At 39.8% G+C, this 24,536-nt stretch overlaps 3 protein-coding genes across 3 annotated transcripts; all 3 read left to right on the top strand.

Moving 5' to 3' along the window:
* Window positions 1–568: 568 nt before the first annotated feature.
* Window positions 569–18,379, top strand: LOC306907379 (protocadherin Fat 4-like; the record flags this gene model as incomplete). Its single annotated transcript, XM_079479434.1, has 8 exons — window positions 569–2,950; window positions 5,096–5,860; window positions 6,484–8,850; window positions 9,749–10,768; window positions 11,345–12,025; window positions 12,562–14,931; window positions 17,667–17,840; window positions 18,374–18,379. The coding sequence occupies 8 exons, from the start codon at window positions 569–571 to the stop codon at window positions 18,377–18,379; spliced, it is 9,765 nt and encodes a 3,254-aa protein (XP_079335560.1).
* A 372-nt stretch (window positions 18,380–18,751) lies between these two features.
* On the top strand, window positions 18,752–21,133 carry LOC306907378 (protocadherin alpha-3-like; the record flags this gene model as incomplete). The annotated part of the gene is made up of 1 exon (XM_079479433.1): window positions 18,752–21,133. One exon carries the CDS (start codon window positions 18,752–18,754, stop codon window positions 21,131–21,133), a length of 2,382 nt encoding a protein of 793 aa, XP_079335559.1.
* Window positions 21,134–21,760: 627 nt separating this feature from the next.
* On the top strand, window positions 21,761–24,136 carry LOC306907609 (protocadherin gamma-C3-like; the record flags this gene model as incomplete). The annotated part of the gene is made up of 1 exon (XM_079479840.1): window positions 21,761–24,136. The coding sequence occupies one exon, from the start codon at window positions 21,761–21,763 to the stop codon at window positions 24,134–24,136; it is 2,376 nt and encodes a 791-aa protein (XP_079335966.1).
* Between the last annotated feature and the right edge of the window lie 400 nt (window positions 24,137–24,536).

Here is a 24,536-nt window from a genome sequence, read left to right as displayed (position 1 = left end):
CGTTTGCCAGGTATTTTCAAGTCTTGAGTTATTTGGATAATCGTTGTATTGTATTGATTTAAAATGCAGTTTCTTGGTTGGTGTCGAGTGGGGATAAACTTAAACCGTAATCGTGTAAATTATTGCGACAATGTGGTTGGAATATACATAAGATTATGAGCTGTCCGCTGCCATGGTGCTGATATTGCTGATTTTTAAGTGTTTAACTCGTATGCTCCCTCGGTTATTGTTCATACGATTATGATGCTGTCTGTATTGTAATTACGTTGTCTGATATAATTCTTTTGCACAAAATATAAACGGTAAATGTGAGGGTTTTGCTGGCTTTATCTTTCAACCGCCGGATGTCAGTGTAACTTTAGGATTTGTAGAGGCGTTTAAATCCCGCCTTTGATGACGCGAAACTGACTGTATTGTTCCTCACATTCATTGGGAAAGATTGGGATAACGGACGGTTCTGCTAACAGTAGCGACTATATATGTTCTATATATCTAATATAAAATATCATATCTTATAATAACCAGCCAAGTATTAGGCCTAAACTTTAAATTTGCGGTGTTGAAAACGATGACCATGGAACCTCGGGAACAAAGCCGTAGATGGGAGTATTGGTGGACAGCTCTGTGTGTTTCTCTGGTTCTATGCGTCGACCATAATGTTTCGGCTCAAATACGATATTCTGTTCCAGAGGAGGTGAACGAGGGATATGTCGTGGGAAATATTGCCAAGGATTTGGGTCTTGATGCCAGTACTTTGGTGGACAGACGGTTTCGTATTGTTTCTGGATCAAATGACGCATTCTTCCAGGTAAACCAGCACAATGGCGTGTTGTATGTAGATAAACATATCGACAGAGAAAATGTATGTGAGGGAACCAGCGCCTGCTCGATACATTTAAAAACAGTTATCGAAAATCCGTTCGAAGTACATCATGCGGAAATTGAAATAACAGACGTGAATGATCACTCTCCGTCTTTCCATGATAAGGACTTCTACATAGATGTTTACGAACAAACAGTAACTGGAACACGTTTTGAGCTTCAAACTGCTAGAGATTTAGACGCAGGTGTTAATTCAGTCCGGTTTTACCAGTTGAGTAAAAACGGACATTTTGATTTAGAAATCAAAGATAGTGTATACGGAGACAAAAATCCTTTTTTAGTACTACAGAAATCGCTAGATAGAGAAACTACTGAAATTCACAGGTTACTATTGACAGCAATAGACGGTGGGAATCCACCCAAATCAGGCGTTCTCAATATTACGGTCCGTGTTTTGGATGTGAACGACAACCGTCCATTATGCAACAGTGACACTTTAACTATAACTCTGCGGGAAAATGCACAAATCGACACCGTAGTGACAATAATAAATGCAAGCGATGCAGATAGTGGTCTAAATGGTGACGTGGAATATACATACGGCAGAAACATGAAACCTAAAATACGTGAGATATTTCAGTTAGATCAAAAGACTGGTGAAATACTTGTTAAAGGCTTGATTGACTTTGAAGAAAACGATATCTACAGTTTAATGATAAGGGCCTCAGACAAGGGCATTCCACCTCTTAATACCGATTGTCAGCTTATCGTTAAAGTCGAAGATATGAATGACAATAAACCAGAAATACTAGTAACATCTCTTTCAAATGTCGTTTCGGAGGACGCAAAAATCGGAACGGTTATATCTCTCATAAGCGTAAGTGATAAAGATTCTGGAATTAATGGCAAAGTAGTGTGTAGGCTCTCCGACAATGTACCATTTGAGTTAAAGCAGTCCGTTCAGGATAATATGTTTTCTCTTGTAACGAAAGAACGCTTAGATCGAGAACGAGTGTCCGAATATGATATAAAAATCATAGCAACAGATTTAGGTAACCCTCCTCTTTCAGCCTTCAAATCTATGCGTGTGCAGGTGTCAGATGTAAATGACAACATGCCAGATTTTTTTGCGAAATCTCTAGAGCTTTACTTGCCTGAAAACAATGCGCCAGGCGCGTCCATATTTCTTGTCAACGCTTTTGACAAAGATATTAATGAAAATGCAGCTATAACATATCATATCATTAGAGGCGGAGGGGGACAGAATGATATGGCATCTGCTCTAAACATAAATTCTGAGACTGGCGTCATTTGCGCACTGAAGAGTTTTGACTTTGAAACTTTAAAAAAGTTCCAGTTTTACGTTCTCGCGACAGACTCTGGATCTCCGTCTCTGAGCAGTAATGTGACAGTGAACGTGTTTATTTTGGATCAGAACGACAATATTCCAGTGATCTTATATCCAGTCAGTGCTAACGGTTCTGCTGAGGGTGTGGAGGAGATTCCCCGCAATGTGAACGCGGGTCATTTGGTGACTAAAGTCAGAGCCTATGACGCAGATATAGGATACAACGGCTGGTTATTATTTTCACTGCTGGAAGTTAGTGATCACAGTCTCTTTAGTTTGGATCGTTATACAGGACAGATAAGAACCCTTCGCTCATTCACAGAAACAGACGAGGTCCAGCATAAACTGGTTATACTGGTGAAAGACAATGGGAACGTTTCTCTGTCAGCAACAGCGACTGTGATTGTCAAAGTTGTGGAGCCCAAAGAGGCTTTTGCAGCTTCTGATGTTACAAACACAGTAAAAGACGAGGAGGAAAACAACGTGACATTTTATCTGATCATCACATTGGGCTCTGTGTCGGTGCTTTTTATCATCAGTATCATCGTGTTGATTGTAATGCAGTGCTCTAAATCTACTGACTATTCGTCCAAGTATTTACAAGAGACAAATTACGACGGGACTCTATGTCACAGCATTCAGTACAGATCTGGAGACAAACGGTACATGCTAGTTGGACCCAGAATGAGTATTGGTTCCACTCTAGCACCTGGCAGTAATAGGAATACTCTAGTGATACCAGATCGCAGGAGGAGAGATTCTGGAGAGGTAAGAAATAATGTTTAAATACAGATTAAATATTCGTGTTTGATACACCTGCTGTGAACGGAGCGTTAAATGATTGGTTGTTTTTTGTCATTCAAATCCCTTGTAACACATTTATCACAACATAATTGTTTAGGTTTTAATGAAGATACACGTATTTCATTGTGATATGTAATCTAGTTCTATCATATAGACTGTTGTTATTCCAAATTTGTCATAATTAATAGTTTGTTCTGCGATGTAAGATTTGTAACAAAAGCTGTTGTTGTTTAGCATAATTTTAAAACAAATAGCTATTTGACCACTCGGTGTCAGTCTAGCTCTATGCAGCTATATTGAACAGATTTTGCTCTGCCCTAGATGCTGGCATGCGCAGTGGTGTACTGTTCTTTACATCTGAGTGTGTCTGTGTGCATATTGTAAGGCGTTCGGAGACGACACGATACAGAACGTGATTTGTATTTAGCCCAAGGCAGATATATACAACATTGTGATTTATTCGATATCTAATTGCTAATGATATATATTTGGTTCTAAAATACTCTTTGTTTATCGGTTATTATGGAAGCCGGCAGACAAAGGCGCAGATGGGAGTACTGTTGGACTGTCCTGTGTTTTTCTTTGCTATTGTGCTTTGAGCCGCATGTTTCAGCTCAAGTAAGATATTCCATTCCAGAGGAGGTTAAAGAGGGATCCGTTGTGGGAAATATTGCAAAAGATCTCAATCTTGATGTCGCTTTGTTAAAGCACAGACGGTTTCGTATTGTTTCTGGATTCATGGACACCCTTTTCCAGGTAAATCAGAACAATGGCGCCTTGTATGTTCATGAGAAAATCGACCGAGAAGAGATATGTGATAGCAATGGCGCATGCTTGCTAAACCTAAAAATTGCCGTTGAAAATCCACTTGAAGTTCATTACGTTGAAGTTGAAATAACAGATGTAAACGACCATTCCCCTTCCTTTCCAGAAAAAGACCTACACGTTGAAATGGCAGAAAACACCGTAAAGGGCGCTCGCTTCGATCTGCCAACTGCGCGCGATATGGATGTTGGCATAAATTCAATTAGATCCTATAAGCTAAATCAAAACGAATTATTCGACATAGAGATAAGAGACAGTGAAAACGGGGAAAAAAGTCCTATTCTGCTTCTACAGAAAACGTTAGATAGAGAGAGTCAGGAGAAACATGTGTTAACTTTGACTGCCATAGATGGCGGAAACCCAACAAAATCTGGCACTCTAAATATAATAATCACCGTTCTTGATGTTAACGACAACCGTCCTGTGTGCAGCAGAGACACTTACACTGTTATGTTAAAAGAAAACACGTCTCCCGGCTTTGTGGTTGCATATGTCAATGCAACTGACCCAGACGAGAGTGCTAATGGCGAAGTTGAATATACATACGGAAGAAACGTCTTGCGTAAAGTACACGATATTTTTGAGCTGGACAAGGTCACAGGGGAAATACGCGTTAAAGGGAAAATTGATTTCGAAGAAAATGAAATGTATAGTCTAAATATAAAGGTAACTGATAAGGGGCGCCCCCCAATGAATACTGACTGCAGAGTTATTATTAAAGTTATAGATATCAATGATAATGAACCTGATATTGAATTAACTTCGCTTTCTAATATTGTTTCTGAAGACGCAAAGCCCGGGACAGTCATTTCTCTGATTAGTATTTCGGACAAGGATTCGAGCATAAACGGTAAGGTAGTTTGTAGCCTGTCAGCGAATCTTCCGTTTGAAATGAAACCGTATGTTCAGCAGAACATGTATTCTTTAGTAACAAAAGAGAGTTTGGACCGGGAGGTTGCCTCTCATTATGACATAACAATAACAGCAACTGATTTAGGCAATCCAGCTCTTTCAGCGTCAAAAACTCTTAGTATAGATGTGTCCGATGTTAATGACAACAAACCTCAATTTTCATACAGTCCTCTTGAAATGTACCTTTTTGAAAATAATCCGCCCGGCGCGTCCGTGTTCTCTGTAAGCGCTATTGACAAAGATATAAATGAAAATGCAATTATAACGTATCAAATTATAAGAAGCGATCAGACTGAAAATGACATGGCTTCATTCCTTCACATAAATTCTGAAACAGGCGTTATTAGTGCACTTAAATTTTTTGACTTTGAAACTATTAAAAAGTTTCAGTTTTACGTGCTCGCTACAGACTCTGGATCTCCGTCTCTGAGCAGTAATGTGACAGTAAACGTGTTTATTTTGGATCAGAACGACAATGTTCCAGTGATCTTATATCCAGTCAGTGCTAACGGTTCTGCTGAGGGTGTGGAGGAAATTCCCCGCAATGTGAACGCGGGTCATTTGGTGACTAAAGTCAGAGCCTATGACGGAGATATAGGATACAACGGCTGGTTATTATTTTCACTGCTGGAAGTTAGTGATCACAGTCTCTTTAGTTTGGACCGCTATACAGGACAGATAAGAACCCTTCGCTCATTCACAGAAACAGACGAGGCCCAGCATAAACTGGTTATACTGGTGAAAGACAATGGGAACGTTTCTCTGTCAGCAACAGCGACTGTGATTGTCAAAGTTGTGGAGCCCAAAGAGGCTTTTGCAGCTTCTGATGTTAAAAATGCAGTAAAGGACGAGGAGGAAAACAACGTGACATTTTATCTGATCATCACATTGGGCTCTGTGTCGGTGCTTTTTATCATCAGTATCATCGTGTTGATTGCAATGCAGTGCTCTAAATCTACTGACTATTCGTCCAAGTATTTACAAGATATGAATTACGACGGGACTCTGTGTCACAGCATTCAGTACAGATCTGGAGACAAACGGTACATGCTAGTTGGACCCAGAATGAGTATCGGCTCCACTCTAGCACCTGGCAGTAATAGGAATACTCTAGTGATACCAGATCGCAGGAGGAGAGATTCTGGAGAGGTAAGACACGTATTTTCTTTCTCCTTGTGGATTGTCTGATTAGTTTGTTTTAATTTGCGATACTAAATTAGAATGTTGGAAAAATAAAGAATTTACGGGATTGAGTTCATTGTTTTGATGTGTAAAGCTGTAGCATTTGCTTTTATGGTGCTTTAAGTTGTAACGTTTGTTTCTTAGTGAGTTCTACGGGCGCTGTCCGCTACTGCGGTGCTGAATTAGATCCAGTTTTAGGAACTGGTTTGGGTTGTCAATTATGTACCAAGGCTTTTTATGGAAATATTTAATGCAAAAAGTACATTTATCTTCTCGCGGGGTGTCATTTTTCTACGTTTGGACTGGTGCTTATTTTAAGCTGTTTTGTATGTCATGGTAACCGCCTGAGGTCAGTGTTGCATTAGGATTTAAGAGCATGAGAGCCAACCCCTGATGATGACGCGAAATAACGCTGTATTGTCCCTCACATTCACAGGAAATCGCGAGTTGAAGATCAATACCAAGCACATTGGACTCCCGGTACACAGTACACTTTGATTTGTGGTTGCATGGTGTGCCTGAATTCCATTTGCTACAACATCTAAACACCGATGTTATTTATTTTCTTGTTTTGGAAACCCGTTTGGTAGTGGCCTGCCATGGGGGCCGCTGGACAAAAGCGCGGATGGGAGTACTGCTGGATTGCTCTGTGTTTTTCTTTGATTCTGGGCTTTGCACAACAGACTTCAGCTCAGATAAGATATTCTATTCCTGAGGAAGTGAAAGAAGGATTTGCTGTTGGAAATGTAGCCAAGGATCTGGGTCTTGAAGTAAGTGGCTTAGTTGACCGACAGTTTCGAATCGTGTCTGGATTTAAAGAGGAGCTCTTTCAGATAAATCAGGAAAATGGCGTGTTGAACGTGCATAAGAAAATCGACCGAGAATCTTTGTGTGTCAACAGTGGTATCTGCATTGTCAATTTAAAAACCGTTGTTGAAAATCCTTTGGAGATACATTATGTGGAGGTAGAAATATCAGATATAAACGATAATTCACCTGTTTTTCCCGAAAAAGAGCAACGCATGAGCATATCTGAACACACATTGCCTGGAGCTGATTATCAGTTACAGGCAGCAAGAGATCCAGATTCTGGATCGAATTCGATTCGTTTTTACAAATTAAGTCCTAATGATCATTTTGAAATCAAAGTCAGAGAGAGCGACGAGGATAAACTGCCTTTTTTGGTGCTAAAGAAAGCCGTTGATCGGGAGATTAAAACGACATACAATCTGATTTTAACAGCAGTAGATGGAGGGACACCCCCCAGATCTGGGGCTCTTAACGTAACTGTTACCGTTTTGGATATAAATGATAATCGCCCTGTTTTCAACCGAGAGACCTATTCTGCGGAACTGCCCGAAAATTCCGTCGCTGGCACTGTAATAATTCGATTAAATGCAACTGATATTGATGAGGGTCCAAACAGCGAAATAGAATACAGTTTTGCAACATTGAATCGCAAAGTGCACGAAGTCTTTGCGCTCGATCATGTCACGGGTGAAATACGTGTAAAGGGGAAAGTGGATTTTGAAGACGCGGAGGTTTATAAGATCGATATTCGAGCCTCAGATAAAGGACATCCACCAATGTCTGCAAACAGCAGAGTTATCATTAAGATAATTGATATAAATGACAACAGGCCAGAAATTGAGATTACATCACTCCCCAAGAGCGTTCCTGAAGATTCAAAACCAGGTACTGTTATTTCTCTCATCAGTGTCAGTGATAAAGACGCTGGAATTAACGGGAAAATAATTTGTCAGTTAAACAAAATTGTTCCGTTTGAGTTGAAACCTTCATTTAAAGACAACATGTACTCTTTGGTAATAAAAGAACGATTGGATAGAGAAACGAATTCACAGTATGATATTACAATAACGGCCTCTGATTTAGGACAGCCCTCTTTGACTACATCAACAATACTAAGTGTTCAAATTTCTGATGTTAATGATAATTACCCGGAATTTTATATAAACCCATTAGAGCTTTACTTAATCGAAAACAATGCTGCCGGTTCGTCCATACTTTCTGTGAGCGCATCTGATAGAGACACGGCGGAAAATGCCGCGATATCATATAACATAGTCAGAGGAGCTGGAACCCTGAATGATATATCGTCTTTCTTAAATATAAACTCGGAAACAGGTGTTATTTATTCGCTGAAATGTTTTGACTTTGAAACATTAAAAACATTCCAGTTTCATGTGCTCGCTACAGACTCTGGATCTCCGTCTCTGAGCAGTAACGTGACAGTGAACGTGTTTATTTTGGATCAGAACGACAATGTTCCAGTGATCTTATATCCAGTCAGTGCAAACGGTTCTGCTGAGGGTGTGGAGGAGATTCCCCGCAATGTGAACGCAGGTCATTTGGTGACTAAAGTCAGAGCCTATGACGCAGATATAGGATACAACGGCTGGTTATTATTTTCCCTGCAGGAAGTTAGTGATCACAGTCTCTTTAGTTTGGACCGCTATACAGGACAGATAAGAACCCTTCGCTCATTCACAGAAACAGACGAGGCCCAACATAAACTGGTCATACTGGTGAAAGACAATGGGAACGTTTCTCTGTCAGCAACAGCGACTGTGATTGTCAAAGTTGTGGAGCCCAAAGAGGCTTTTGCAGCTTCTGATGTTAAAAACGCAGTCAAGGACGAGGAGGAAAACAACGTGACATTTTATTTGATCATCACATTGGGCTCTGTATCTGTGCTTTTTATCATCAGCATCATTGTGTTGATTGTAATGCAGTGCTCTAAATCTACCGACTATTCATCCAAGTATTTACAAGAGACAAATTACGACGGGACTCTGTGTCACAGCATTCAGTACAGATCTGGAGACAAACGGTACATGCTAGTTGGACCCAGAATGAGTATCGGTTCCACTCTAGCACCTGGCAGTAATAGGAATACTCTAGTGATACCAGATCGAAGGAGGAGAGATTCTGGAGAGGTAAGCCCGTTTAAAGAAAATATTTTAAACATCTCCCTTACCTGTGCCTCAACCTGGTAACTGTATTGGTATTACGTCTGTTAGTAAGTTAAGTTGGCGTTAACTTTCTTAATATATCAAACTTTGACAGGAAATACACGAAGGTTCCCTGTCATTGTTTAAAGTTTAGCGTTTAAGTTTATTTACATGAATATGAGCACTGCAGTTCTGTGCTGGTTGGAACAAAGTAGGCCAATTGTTGTCGGATGATGTAAACTGTGTCTGCGCTGTCCATGGTGCTGACATGTATCACATTTATTCATATTTCTGTTTTGGTCCGTTGTATGAAATCAGTTACAAAAAGAAAACACTATTAGGCTGTACATGTTTTATTGTATTCATGTATATTATGTAAAATGGAATAATAACCATGAATATATTCCTTTATAATATGTGTCTAACCTGACCTTCAGATATGTACATAATGACGAGTTTAAGTCTTTCTTGTGGCTATAAAAAAATGTCTGGTCAATTGTTGTTGACATTGATAAGTACATATTTGAGAAATGTATATATCACTTTCTACCAGACAGTGTCAGTGTAACATCGAGTGAAGGACTGTTTGTCCTTCCCATCGATACCCAAAGCGCATGTGTGCGTTTTTTCCTGTGCAGGCGGTGGACACGAAACAGCTTAGCACTACTGCTCTGGTATTAAATTAACCGATTTTGCATTGTTTATAGGAATTGTCTTTGTAGAAATGAAACATTAGACTCCTACGTTGAGGTCAAACTTGACATTCTGTAAGCAGAACTGTAATATTCAAATGTATAAAATGGGATCCGAAGAACAAAGGCGCGGATGGCAGTATTGGTGGATTGCTCTGTATTTCTATTTTCTGCTGTGCTATGGACTGCAGGTTTCCGCTCAGTTAAGATACACGATTTCAGAAGAAGCAAAAGAGGGATCTGTTGTGGGAAACATCGCTAAGGATTTGGGTCTTGATGTCAACACGTTAGTGAACAGACGTTTTCGTATTGTTTCTGGATCTGATGATACGCTTTTCCAGGTAAACACGAACAATGGCGTTTTATATGTCCATAAACGAATTGACAGGGAGGAGCGTTGTGATGGAAATACGGCCTGCGTTGTGAACATTAAAACAATAATTGAAGATCCTCTGGAGGTCCATTATGTGGCCGTTGATGTTACAGATGTGAACGATCATGCTCCTAGATTTCCAGAGAAAAAACAACAACTCGAAATTGCGGAGAGCACTCAGCCAGGAGCGCGCTTCCAACTACAAGCTGCGCGTGATCCTGACATTGGTGTAAATTCTGTGCGTTCATATAAATTGAGCCAAAACGAAAATTTTGATTTAGAAATTAGGGACAGGGGGGACGAAAAAAATCCGTTTTTGCTTTTAAAAAGGCCGCTGGATAGAGAAAATCAGGCTGAACATAAATTAATATTAACAGCCATTGACGGTGGAAGTCCACATAGGTCAGGAATATTAAATATCACCATCAGAGTTCTGGACAACAATGACAATCGGCCTTTATTTAGTCAAGAAGTTTACACCATTAATTTAGAAGAAAATGTGCCAGTTGATACTATTGTGATAAAAGTGAATGCTATTGACATTGATGAGGGCTTGAACGGTGATGTGCGATATACGCTTGATGGTAATCTAAACAGTAAAGTTAATGACATTTTTGTGTTGGACAGCGTCTCTGGGGAAATTCGAGTTAAGGATAAAATTGACTTTGAGGACGTCGAGGTTTACAGACTAGATATATTCGCGTCTGATAAAGGGACCCCGCCAATGACAGTCGACTGTAGAGTTATAGTCAAAATATTAGACGTGAACGACAACGCCCCTGAAATCGATATTACATCCCTGTCTAACGTTATTCCTGAAGATTCAAAGCCAGGAACCGTAATTTCATTAATTAGTGTGTCAGATAAAGATTCTGCTGCAAACGGCAAAGTTGTATGCACTTTATCTGCTAATGTGCCATTTGAATTGAAACCATCTGTTCAAGACAATATGTATTCCTTAGTGTCTAAAACGCCATTGGACAGAGAAGTGACGTCTCAGTATGAAATCACAATCATCGCGACAGACCTAGGACAACCCCCTTTAACCTCGTTTAAGACGCTTACTGTACAAGTTTCGGATGTTAATGACAACAATCCGGATTTTATTGCCAATCCCCTCGAACTTTATTTACTGGAAAACAACGTCCCAGGTGCCTCCATCATTTCAGTAACCGCATTTGACAACGACATGAATGATAATGCTTTAATTTCTTATCAATTATTTAGAAAAGACGTTACACCGAATGACATGGCTTCATTTTTGAACATTAATTCTGAAACGGGCGAAATTAGTGCGCTTAAAAGTTTTGATTTTGAAACTTTAAAAAACTATAAGTTCCACGTGCTCGCTACAGACTCTGGATCTCCGTCTCTAAGCAGTAATGTGACAGTGAACGTGTTTATTTTGGATCAGAACGACAATGTTCCAGTGATCTTATATCCAGTCAGTGCAAACGGTTCTGCTGAGGGTGTGGAGGAGATTCCCCGCAATGTGAACGCGGGTCACTTGGTGACTAAAGTCAGAGCCTATGACGCAGATATAGGATACAACGGCTGGTTATTATTTTCACTGCTGGAAGTTAGTGATCACAGTCTCTTTAGTTTGGACCGCTATACAGGACAGATAAGAACCCTTCGCTCATTCACAGAAACAGACGAGGCCCAGCATAAACTGGTCATACTGGTGAAAGACAATGGGAACGTTTCTCTCTCAGCAACGGCAACTGTGATTGTCAAAGTTGTGGAGCCCAAAGAGGCTTTTGCAGCTTCTGATGTTAAAAACGCAATAAAAGACGAGGAGGAAAACAACGTGACATTTTATCTGATCATCACATTGGGCTCTGTGTCACTGCTTTTTATCATCAGTATCATCGTGTTAATTGTAATGCAGTGCTCTAAATCTACTGACTATTCGTCCAAGTATTTACAAGATATGAATTACGACGGGACTCTGTGTCACAGCATTCAGTACAGATCTGGAGACAAACGGTACATGCTAGTTGGACCCAGAATGAGTATCGGCTCTACTCTAGCACCTGGCAGTAATAGGAATACTCTAGTGATACCCGATCGCAGGAGAAGAGATTCTGGGGAGGTAAGATTAAATTATATATTTTTTTATTATTTCACAAAAAAATATTAAACGCTGCACTTTATCAACATGAACGCAACTATATAATGTCAGAGTGTTATACTATAAACTGGCTATTTGTAATGATGTATCCATTGTTGCCTATCGTTAGCTTGTAACATAAACATTCGTTGTCCAAGGTGCTGAAATGTATTTGTTTAGATTTCCTCGGGAGTTTTCGCTGTTTTTTTGAGGGATGCGTTAAGCGATCGGTACAAATTAATTCCTGTTTGCTGTATTGTGCCATAGGGTGTCAGTGCTGCATTGTCATATGGAGTGAAGATGTAGCCCTTCCCCTTGAGATATGCTGCGCATGGCTTTTCTGTTCGTTTGCACTGGCATAAGAGCTGTAGCGAATATCACGGCAAGCAGGATAATGGTACTGGGGAAATCACGGATACATTTCTCATATGTTTTGAACGATTAGATTACCATGCATACACGCTGCAATTATTGTCTGATTTACTAGTAGTTTTAATTAAAACGTTTCAAATAAATCCTTTACGATGGAAGCCGACGGACAAAGGCGCAGATGGGAATACTGGTGGATTGCTTTGTGTTTATCTTCGCTGCTGAGCTTCGGTCAGCAGGTTTCAACCCAGATAAAATACTCCATTCCGGAGGAGGTAAACGAGGGATTTGTCGTGGGAAATATTGCAAAGGATTTGGGTCTTGATGCAAATACCCTGGTGGACAGGCGGTTCCGTATCGTCTCTGGATCTAAAGATGATTTTTTTCAGGTAAATCAAAACAATGGCAAATTGTTTGTCTACAAGAAAATCGACAGAGAAGAGACGTGTGACGGAAATAGCGTGTGCTTGATAAATTTGAAAATCGCCGTTGAAAATCCACTTGAAATACATTATGTCGGAGTAGAAATAGCAGACGTGAATGACCACAGTCCGCGTTTTCCCGAGAAAGAACAGCATTTTGAAATTGCTGAAAATACTGTTGTAGGTGCACGTTTCGAACTCCAAACGGCAAGAGATCCTGATATTGGAAGTAATTCTATTCGCTTATATAAACTGGCAAATAACAATCATTTTGATCTGGAAATGAGGGACGGCGACGAAGAAGAAAAAAATCCAATCTTAGTTTTACTTAAATCGTTAGACAGAGAGCAAAATTCAGAGCACAGACTTGTGTTGACTGCTGTGGATGGAGGTAGTCCCCCGAAATCGGGCACTTTAAACATTACTATTAATGTTCTTGATATTAACGATAACCGTCCGGTTTGCAATAAAGATATTTATTCTGTAACTGTTCCAGAAAACACACTTATAGGTTCCGTTATAGCGCGAGTTAACGCCACTGATTCTGATCAGAGTTTAAATGGTGAAGTTACTTACACTTTTGGTAAAACTAGTAGACGAAAGGTTCACGAAACCTTTAGCCTAGATAGTGTCACAGGTGAAATTCAAATCAAAGAGCCGATTGATTTTGAGGAGAACGACATACATAGACTGACCGTCCAGGCCACAGATAAGGGCCAACCTCCGATGACAACTGATTGCAGAGTCATTATAAAGATCACAGACGAGAATGATAATAATCCCGAGATAGAGGTGACGTCACTTTCAAATATAATTCCTGAAGATTCAAAACCGGGTACTGTAATATCTCTCGTCAGTGTGTCAGATAAAGATTCTGGTCTTAATGGTAAAGTTATGTGTAGTGTTTCAGACAACGTTCCTTTCGAGTTAAAACCATCAGTTCAGGAAAATATGTATTCTTTAATTACTAAAGAACGCTTGGACAGGGAACTTGTCTCAGATTATAAAATCACAATTAAAGCGACTGATCTAGGTCATCAGCCTCTTTCTTCCTATAAAACCATAACTCTACAGGTGGCGGATGTTAATGACAATAAACCAGAGTTTATCAAAAACCCCCTCGAGCTCTATTTAGTGGAAAATAACACGCCGGGTGCGTCGGTATTCTCTGTGAGCGCGTCAGACAAAGATCTCAATGAAAACGCAGCCATTGCATATGATATTATGAGAGTCGATCAGACACAAAGTGACATGACTTCATACCTCAATATAAATTCTGAAACGGGCGTGATCAGTGCACTTAAAAGTTTTGACTTTGAAGCTGTAAAAACGTTCCGATTCCACGTGCTCGCTACAGACTCTGGATCTCCGTCTCTGAGCAGTAATGTGACAGTGAACGTGTTTATTTTGGATCAGAACGACAATGTTCCAGTGATCTTATATCCAGTCAGTGCTAACGGTTCTGCTGAGGGTGTGGAGGAGATTCCCCGCAATGTGAACGCAGGTCATTTGGTGACTAAAGTCAGAGCTTATGACGCAGATATAGGATACAACGGCTGGTTATTATTTTCCCTGCAGGAAGTTAGTGATCACAGTCTCTTTAGTTTGGACCGCTATACAGGACAGATAAGAACCCTTCGCTCATTCACAGAAACAGACGAGGCCCAGCAGAAACTGGTCATACTGGTGAAAGACAATGGGAACGTTTCTCTATCGGCAACAGCGACTGTGATTGTCAAAGTTGTGGAGCCAAAAGAGGCTTTTGCAGCTTCTGATGTTAAAAACGCAGTAAAGGACGAGGAGGAAAACAACGTGACATTTTATTTGATCATCACATTGGGCTCTGTGTCAGTGCTTTTTATCATCAGTATCATCGTGTTGATTGTAATGCAGTGCTCTAAATCTACTGACTGTTCGTCCAAGTATTTACAAGATATGAATTACGACGGGACTCTGTGTCACAGCATTCAGTACAGATCTGGAGACAAACGGTACATGCTAGTTGGACCCAGAATGAGTATCGGCTCTACTCTAGCACCTGGCAGTAATAGGAATACTCTAGTGATACCAGATCGCAGGAGGAGAGATTCTGGAGAGGTAAGGTCATTTGACAAGTTTTTGTCTCTCCGTAAATCTATGAAAATAATACACGTCTTTATTATTTAGTTGCATATTTATAAAGCCTTTTGACGCCTGAGCTTTGCGACTTTTTGGTAGCATTTTAATCTTATCCAATGACTATATAAGACAGTCAAAGTACGCTTTGCTTTTTCATTGCTTTATGCACTTGTTAATGTTAAACATTTTTTAACATATTCGTTTCAGGAGGTAATATTTTACACAATGCAATGAAATGTAATGATTTGTGTAATTTCCTTGCAAAATGTGACATCTTAGAAATACTTCTGATTTTGTACCGTGTGGTGTCAGTGTTACATAAGGATTAGCAATCGAGATTTGCTCCTGCCCACCTCTATGGGCTGCGCATGTGTGTTCCGTGTGGTTAAACTGCGATAGCTGGTACATTGCGAGAGGCCGAACAACACAAACGAATTGGAAATTTGTTCTAATTTTTTAAATGTTGTGTCTACATGGGATGTATAAAAATAAGTCAAGGTAAACCGTTTTAGGCTGTTCTAAAGGAATCGATTAGGATGGATGGACAAAGGCGCGGATGCGAAAACTGCTGGATCGCTTTGTGTTTTTCTTTGTTGATGCGCCTTGGACAGAGTTCTGCTCAGATAAGATACACCATTCCAGAGGAAATGAAAGAGGGTTCTGTTGTGGGAAATATAGCTAAGGATTTGGGGCTTCACGTGAGTACTTTGATTGACAGGCGGTTTCGTATAGTCTCTGGTTCTAAAGACGCTCTTTTCCATATAAATCAGAATAATGGCGAATTATATATTCATAAAAGAATAGACCGAGAGGCGATCTGCGACGGCAATGGTGAATGCTTAATAAATCTGAAGACTGCAGTCGAAAATCCTTTAGAAATTCACTATGTTGGCATAGAAATAGTAGACATTAACGACAACGGTCCCAGTTTTTCTGAGCAAAAGCAGCATTTTGAGATTGCAGAACACACCCCAATAGGAACCAGTTTCCAGTTGCACGCAGCGCGCGACCAGGATACAGCACAATTTTCTGTTCGCTTGTATAAATTAAGTCAGGATGAAAATTTCGAGATTGACATCAAGAGCAGTGATGAAGAAAAAATTCCGTTTTTGGTGTTAAGAAAACCTCTTGATCGTGAGCAAAAGGCAGAACATCTGCTCGTTGTTACAGCTGTTGATGGTGGAAGCCCTTCAAAATCAGGAAACCTTAACGTCACTGTTACTGTATTAGACAGTAATGATAATCGTCCTGTTTTTAGCCAAGACACGTATTCCATCACTTTAGAAGAAAACGTACCGATTGGAACAACAGTGATTAAAATAAGGGCAACCGACACCGATGAGGGCTCAAACAGTGAGGTTGAATATTTCTTAGGTCAAACTCTGAAACGCAAAGTTTATGACATATTTGAACTAAACCGCGTAACGGGTGAAATTATGGTTAAAGGCGAGGTAGACTTTGAGGAGACGGACGTTTACAAACTTGATGTTCAGGTTTCAGATAAAGGTCAGCCTCCCTTATCTGCACAAGGTCGAGTTATAATAAAAATACAAGATATAAATGATAATAGGCCTGAAATGGAGCTGACATCCTTATCAAATGTTGTTATTGAGAATGCTAAACCCGGCACGGTAGTTGCTTTGATAAGTGTTTCAGATAAAGACTCTGGTGTCAATGGTAAAGTTGTGTGCAGTCTCTCTGAAAACTTTCCATTTGAACTGAAATCTTCATTTCAGGAAAATATGTACTCATTAGTGACAAAGGGACATTTAGATCGTGAAATCCAGCCCAGTTTTGACATCACAATCACAGCCAGGGATCTTGGCCACCCCCCTTTGTCGTATTTTAAAACGTTGAGCATCCAAGTAGCAGATGTAAATGATAACAAACCACAGTTTTCAAATAATTTTCTTGAGCTCTATTTATTCGAAAATAATTTTCCTGGAAGCTTGATATTTTCTGTGAAAGCACATGACCAAGACGTTAATGAAAACGCGGTTATATCGTACCAGATTATTCGAGCTGGTGGGGCACAGAACGACATAACATCATTCTTGAATATAAACTCAGAAACAGGAGTTATACACTCCCTTACAAGTTTTGATTTCGAATCTATTAAGACATTTCAGTTTCACGTGCTCGCTACAGACTCTGGATCTCCGTCTCTGAGCAGTAATGTGACAGTGAACGTGTTTATTTTGGATCAAAACGACAATGTTCCAGTGATCTTATATCCAGTCAGTGCTAACGGTTCTGCTGAGGGTGTGGAGGAGATTCCCCGCAATGTGAACGCGGGTCATTTGGTGACTAAAGTCAGAGCCTATGACGCAGATATAGGATACAACGGCTGGTTATTATTTTCACTGCTGGAAGTTAGTGATCACAGTCTCTTTAGTTTGGACCGCTATACAGGACAGATAAGAACCCTTCGCTCATTCACAGAAACAGACGAGGCCCAGCATAAACTGGTCATACTGGTGAAAGACAATGGGAACGTTTCTCTCTCAGCAACAGCGACTGTGATTATAAAAGTTGTGGAGCCAAAAGAGGCTTTTGCAGCTTCTGATGTTACAAACGCAGTAAAGGACGAGGAGGAAAACAACGTGACATTTTATTTGATCATCACATTGGGCTCTGTGTCGGTGCTTTTTATCATCAGTATCATCGTGTTGATTGTAATGCAGTGCTCTAAATCTACTGACTATTCGTCCAAGTATTTACAAGATATGAATTACGACGGGACTCTGTGTCACAGCATTCAGTACAGATCTGGAGACAAACGGTACATGCTAGTTGGACCCAGAATGAGTATCGGTTCCACTCTAGCACCTGGCAGTAATAGGAATACTCTAGTGATACCAGATCGAAGGAGGAGAGATTCTGGGGAGGTAAGACTGATGATTGTTTTATATCTGTCAGTTGTCATACTGGTTGGTTCTTTATTAACAACTGCACTTTCAATCGTACTGTGACAACACTAAATATTGATGATAAACCAAAAGTTAAAAAATGTTTAAACTTTTTGATGTCTATTTCTTTCACTTATATTTCTATTGAATAATGTAACATTTGCTAAAAAGTGCTTAAAGTTTAAACATTTGACCTTTTAGTTCGTGGGTTGTGAGGGAGCTGTCCAATACAGCAGTGCTGAATTAGTTAAAGCTTTTGACAACGTATTGATTTGAAACGGGTATAGATACTGTGCAAATTCTGAATCGATACTACATTGTTGTTAAATGTATATTCTTTTGCAGAGGTATTTGACCAATTTTTTATTTAGCCACAAAAAAATAAAATAAACTCGTGGATATTAAACGCGAATGCAATGTGTCTGTTTTTATTTTAAGTGATGTTTTGGATAGTTTGCGAAGAGTGTGTAGTGTAAAAAAATAACGAATTAAGTGTGTTTGTGACTTCTAAGAGGTAGTTGAGAACTGTCAGTTTTGGTTATTTAATTTGAACTATTTAACAATTAACATCGATTCTCGCATTATTCTTATTTTATTATTTAGTTGTCTGTCTATTAATTTTACACACTATAATGCATTGCACTAATACGGCAAGATCGCCAGGTGTCATCGTAAACCAAGCATTTGGCTATGACGTCAAAGAGTGCTGTTGCTCTATCTCATTTTGCTCGTGGTTTGCAGTGGTGCTACAGGATACTGGCTTTTGCTGTCAGGCTGAGTCTTTTCCGAAATAAATGCAACTATTTAGAGGCTCAATGTCATACATCTTCTATCGAATTATATAGCGTCGTGTAGTAATTGCTAGGAAGTTCATCTGTATTATCTGCAAAATGGAACAAAGGGGTTACGTGCAACGGTTGAAGGAGCGGCCGAAAATCACAGTCGTATCTATATTGTTTATGCTTCACGTAGTGGTGCGTGCACAGATACATTACTCCATTTCCGAAGAACAGCAGGACGGGGCAGCTGTGGGAAATATCGGAAAGGATTTGGGTATAGATCAGAGGACCTTAAAGGAGCGAGGATTTCGCATCGTCTCGACTTCAGGCGAGTCATTGTTCAGCGTCAACCAGAATGACGGTGTGTTGTATGTGAACGGTAAAATAGACAGAGAGGAGGTCTGCGAGAGAATCACCCCGTGTTTAGTAAATCTGAAAATTGCATTAGGAGATCCACTCGAGATCCACTATGTCACTATTGAGATTTTGGACATCAACGACCACGCTCCAAGTTTTCCTGAGAGCGAAATGCATTTAGAGATAGGAGAATCTGCCCTGCCTGGTGCGCGATTTCAGCTGCAGGCAGCGCGCGATTACGATAGTGGTAGTAATTCTGTTAACCATTATAAACTTAGCCACAGTGATCATTTTCGCCTCGAAGTCAAGGATCGTGGACAACACGGTAAAATTCCAATTCTGATTTTACAAAAGCCTTTGGACCGAGAAATGACACAAACCATTAATTTGCAATTAACGGCTGTCGATGGAGGAAAGCCTGCAAAATCAGGGACAATAGAGATAACAGTGAATGTGTTAGATATAAATGACAACGTCCCTATTTTCACGAAAGATGTTTATTCTGTGATGCTGAATGAAAATGCACCTGTAGGTACAATTGTAATACAAGTAAACGCTACGGATTCTGACGAAGGCACAAATGGTGAGATCGTTTATTCGTTTAGCAAAAATGTTAATGATTATGAAAGAAAGCTTTTTGATATTAATCCAATCAACGGTGAAATAACCGTTAAAGGACATTTAGATTATGAGGTCAAAGACAGTTATGAGATAGACTTACAGGCATCTGACAAGGGCCTGATTCCTACTACTACTGATAAAAGCGTTACAGTAAAGATTGTTGACTTAAATGACAATGCACCTGAAATAGAAGTAACATCATTTTCAAACACCATTCCAGAGGATTCCAGACCAGGTACTACAGTAGCTTTAATAAGCGTGTCTGATATGGATTCTGGGCTCAATGGCAAAGTCTCCTGTTCTGTAGGAGATGATATGCCTTTTAAATTAATGCCTTCATCACAAGATAATACATATTCGTTAGTTTCCATATCGACTTTAGACCGGGAAACTAAGTTACAGTATGACATTACTTTAGTTGCCAGAGACGCGGGTCATCCATCATTGTCGTCTGTTAAAACTATAACTGTTCTGATATCAGATGTAAATGACAATAGCCCAGAATTCTCTTTTTCACCCTATGCGTTTTATGTCGTTGAAAATAATGTCCCAGGAAAATCATTATTTTCTGTGTCTGCTTCAGATAAAGACTCGAACGAAAATGCTGTAATCAGCTATCAGATATGGAGAGACGGTAGTGACAGAAACAAATTACCATCTTTCTTCAATATTAACTCTGAAAATGGAGAGATTTATGCGCTAAAGAGTTTTGACTTTGAAACCGTAAAAACTTTACATTTTCAAGTTCTCGCTACAGACTCTGGATCTCCGTCTCTGAGCAGTAACGTGACAGTGAACGTGTTCATTTTGGATCAGAACGACAATGTTCCAGTGATCTTATATCCAGTCAGTGCAAACGGTTCTGCTGAGGGTGTGGAGGAGATTCCCCGCAATGTGAACGCAGGTCATTTGGTGACTAAAGTCAGAGCCTATGACGCAGATATAGGATACAATGGCTGGTTATTATTTTCACTGCAGGAAGTTAGTGATCACAGTCTCTGTAGTTTGGATCGTTATACAGGACAAATAAGAACACTTCGCTCATTCACAGAAACAGACGAGGCCCAGCAGAAACTGGTCATACTGGTGAAAGACAATGGGAACGTTTCTCTGTCAGCAACAGCGACTGTGATTGTCAAAGTTGTGGAGCCCAAAGAGGCTTTTGCAGCTTCTGATGTTAAAAATCCAGTAAAAGACGAGGAGGAAAACAACGTGACATTTTATCTGATCATCACATTGGGCTCTGTGTCGGTGCTTTTTATCATCAGTATCATCGTGTTGATTGTAATGCAGTGCTCTAAATCTACTGACTATTCGTCCAAGTATTTACAAGATACGAATTACGACGGGACTCTGTGTCACAGCATTCAGTACAGATCTGGAGACAAACGGTACATGCTAGTTGGACCCAGAATGAGTATCGGCTCTACTCTAGCACCTGGCAGTAATAGGAATACTCTAGTGATACCAGATCGAAGGAGGAGAGATTCTGGAGAGGTAAGAATCTCTGCATAGTTCTTGCACAAATTGCCTATGTACCGTCACACAAAGGAACCTTAACGACGTTCAATTGAGTATAAATGAAGAGTTTGGTTCCAAAATGACTTGATAAAATTACATGTTATCATGTTTTTATTGTGTTACTGAGCTGCATTATTTCAGTTATTATGGTTTAAATCAAAACAAAGCATCTGCATTTTGGTTTTTATTAAGTGGAATGCACAGTAAAAACATGTATTTGGAGTTATCTCATTTTGGAAACAAACTCTTCAAATAATAGTTTCTGTATTTGCTGGTGTTCAGTTGTCTTAGTTTTAAACCGATATTACTGAATGTTTACTTAACAGCTGAGATAAGCAAAGTTGCGTTTTGGTGACATGCATGTTTGTGCTAGCGGTGCTACCTAATCCTGATCTGTTTATGGCTTGATAGTTATTTATTGAGGGCGTGACATCGCACGATGTCAGTGTTGCACAGTGAAATGGTTTTAGCCCTCCCACTGCTATGACGTTATATATGACACTTTTTTGATCACAGTATCCCTGGGGTGTGCTCAAGCGATTTTAAAAGACACCGAAATGATGATGGTCCTATAGCCTGTTCCTCTTACAAATCCAAAGCGCACATTATACAGCATTTATGATGGAAGCTCAAGGACAAAGACGCAAATGGGAGTGCTGGGGGACCGCTCTTTCTTTCGCCTTTCTGTTGTGCTTCGGACTCCAGGTTTCAGCGCAGATAAAATATTATATTCCAGAGGAAATAAAAGAAGGATTTATCGTGGGAAATATTGCGAAGGATTTGGGTCTTGATATCAGCACGTTGACGGACAGACGGCTTCGCATTGTGTCTGGATCTAATGATGCCCTTTTCCAGGTAAATCAGAACAATGGCCTGATGAACGTTCATAAAAAAATCGACAGAGAGGAGATATGCGACGGCAACAGCGCATGCTTGATAAACCTAAAACTTGTTGTTGAAAATCCTCTTGAAATTCATTACATTGTTGTCGAGGTTACCGATGTTAACGATCACTATCCTATCTTTCCGGAAAATAATTTATACTTAGAAATACCGGAAAATACGCATCCTGGTGCGCGATTTGAACTGCCGACTGCGCGTGACCTGGATTCTGGAAGTAATTCAGTTCGTTCTTATAAACTGCAACAAAATGATCATTTTCAGTTACAGTTGAAAGACGGCGAAGATGACGACAAAATTATATTTCTTGTAGTCCAAAAGCTATTAGACAGAGAACAGCATGCTAAACACAGTTTAGTCCTAACTGCGTTAGATGGTGGGAGTCCTCCAAAGTCTGGTTCTTTAAATATCACAGTCGCTATACAGGATACAAATGATAACAGTCCTGTTTTTAGCATGGACACATATACAGTAACACTAAATGAAAACGCGCCTATAGGGACAGTAGTTGTTTTCGTTAATGCAAGCGATGCTGACAGTGGTGCAAACGGAGAGGTTGAATATTCTCTGAGAAAATCGTCAAAGAATTCCGCAAATAACATTTTTTCTTTAGACAGCATAACTGGAGAAATTACTATTAAAAGAGAGGTTGATTATGAGGAAAACGAGGTGTACAGGTTAAATGTCCAAGCCATGGATAAAGGACAGCCTCCACGGACAGTTGACTGTAGAGTTATCATAAAAATTATAGACGTTAATGATAACCAACCACAAATAGATGTCACCTCGTTGTCCAACGTGGTTTCAGAGAACTCCAAAATAGGCACAGTCATATCATTTATTAGTGTAACTGATAAAGATTTTGGTATCAACGGAAAAGTAATTTGCAGTCTGACAGACGGCGTGCCATTCGAGTTAAAATCGTCAGTCCAAGATAACACGTACTCGTTAGTAACAAAAAAACGGTTAGATCGTGAACTGGTTTCATATTATGATGTTACTATTACAGCAACCGACTTAGGATATCCTACTTTATCTGCCTATAAAACTCTGAGAATTCAGGTGTCAGATGTGAATGATAATGTCCCTGAGTTCTCACAGAATCCTTTAGAACTTTATTTACCAGAAAATAACGCCCCCAGTAATTCCATATTTTCTGTAAGGGCTTCTGATAAAGACTTAAATGAAAACGCAGTTATTAGTTATTCCATGATTCGTGGTGATGGAACTCGAAACAACATGGCATCGTCTTTCCAAATTGACCCTGAAAGTGGACATATACATGCTTTAAAAAGTTTTGATTTCGAAACAGTCAAGTCTTTTCATTTCCAAGTTCTTGCTACAGACTCTGGATCTCCATCTCTGAGCAGTAACGTGACAGTGAACGTGTTTATTTTGGATCAGAACGACAATGTTCCAGTGATCTTATATCCAGTCAGTGCAAACGGTTCTGCTGAGGGTGTGGAGGAGATTCCCCGCAATGTGAACGCGGGTCATTTGGTGACTAAAGTCAGAGCCTATGACGCAGATATAGGATACAACGGCTGGTTATTATTTTCCCTGCAGGAAGTTAGTGATCACAGTCTCTTTAGTTTGGACCGCTATACAGGACAGATAAGAACCCTTCGCTCATTCACAGAAACAGACGAGGCCCAGCATAAACTGGTCATACTGGTGAAAGACAATGGGAACGTTTCTCTGTCAGCAACAGCGACTGTGATTGTCAAAGTTGTGGAGCCCAAAGAGGCTTTTGCAGCTTCTGATGTTACAAACGCAGTAAAGGACGAGGAGGAAAACAACGTGACATTTTATTTGATCATCACATTGGGCTCTGTGTCGGTGCTTTTTATCATCAGTATCATCGTGTTGATTGTAATGCAGTGCTCTAAATCTACTGACTATTCGTCCAAGTATCTACAAGATACGAATTACGACGGGACTATGTGTCACAGCATTCAATACAGATCTGGAGACAAACGGTACATGCTAGTTGGACCCAGAATGAGTATTGGTTCCACTCTAGCACCTGGCAGTAATAGGAATACTCTAGTGATACCAGATCGCAGGAGAAGAGATTCTGGGGAGGTAAGAGACTAAGTGTTTGGCCATGTTGAATTCCATTAGCATCAATAAATACACATTTGCAACAATCTCTCAGTTTATGTTCTCACTGTGGAGTTGTTGTGTCGATTTCTAGACATACAAATGTGTTCTCTGTCTGTCTACTTGTTTGCGTAACGAATGTTTGTTTTATTAAGCTTTAAAATACTAATGTTTGTGTTAGAACTGGTATCATGGGTTAGTCATTTGCTTTAAAGTATTGAAATAATAATTGCTATAATTTGTGACATATTTGTCTACTTTTGAAGCTGTCTTGCTGTATCACTGTTTCGCTCTCTCTCACTTTGAATTAATTTTGAGAACTGGTAAATGTGAATAATGAATCATATAATTTTTACTGATTATAAGGTGTTATTGGCAATGACAGGAAAGCATT

The sequence above is a fragment of the Barbatula barbatula genome (assembly GCF_947034865.1).
Source record: "Barbatula barbatula genome assembly, chromosome: 18".
Taxonomy (NCBI): Eukaryota; Metazoa; Chordata; class Actinopteri; order Cypriniformes; family Nemacheilidae; genus Barbatula; species Barbatula barbatula.
Note: the sequence above shows the minus strand (reverse complement) of the source record. Positions and strands in the feature narration are given on the sequence as shown.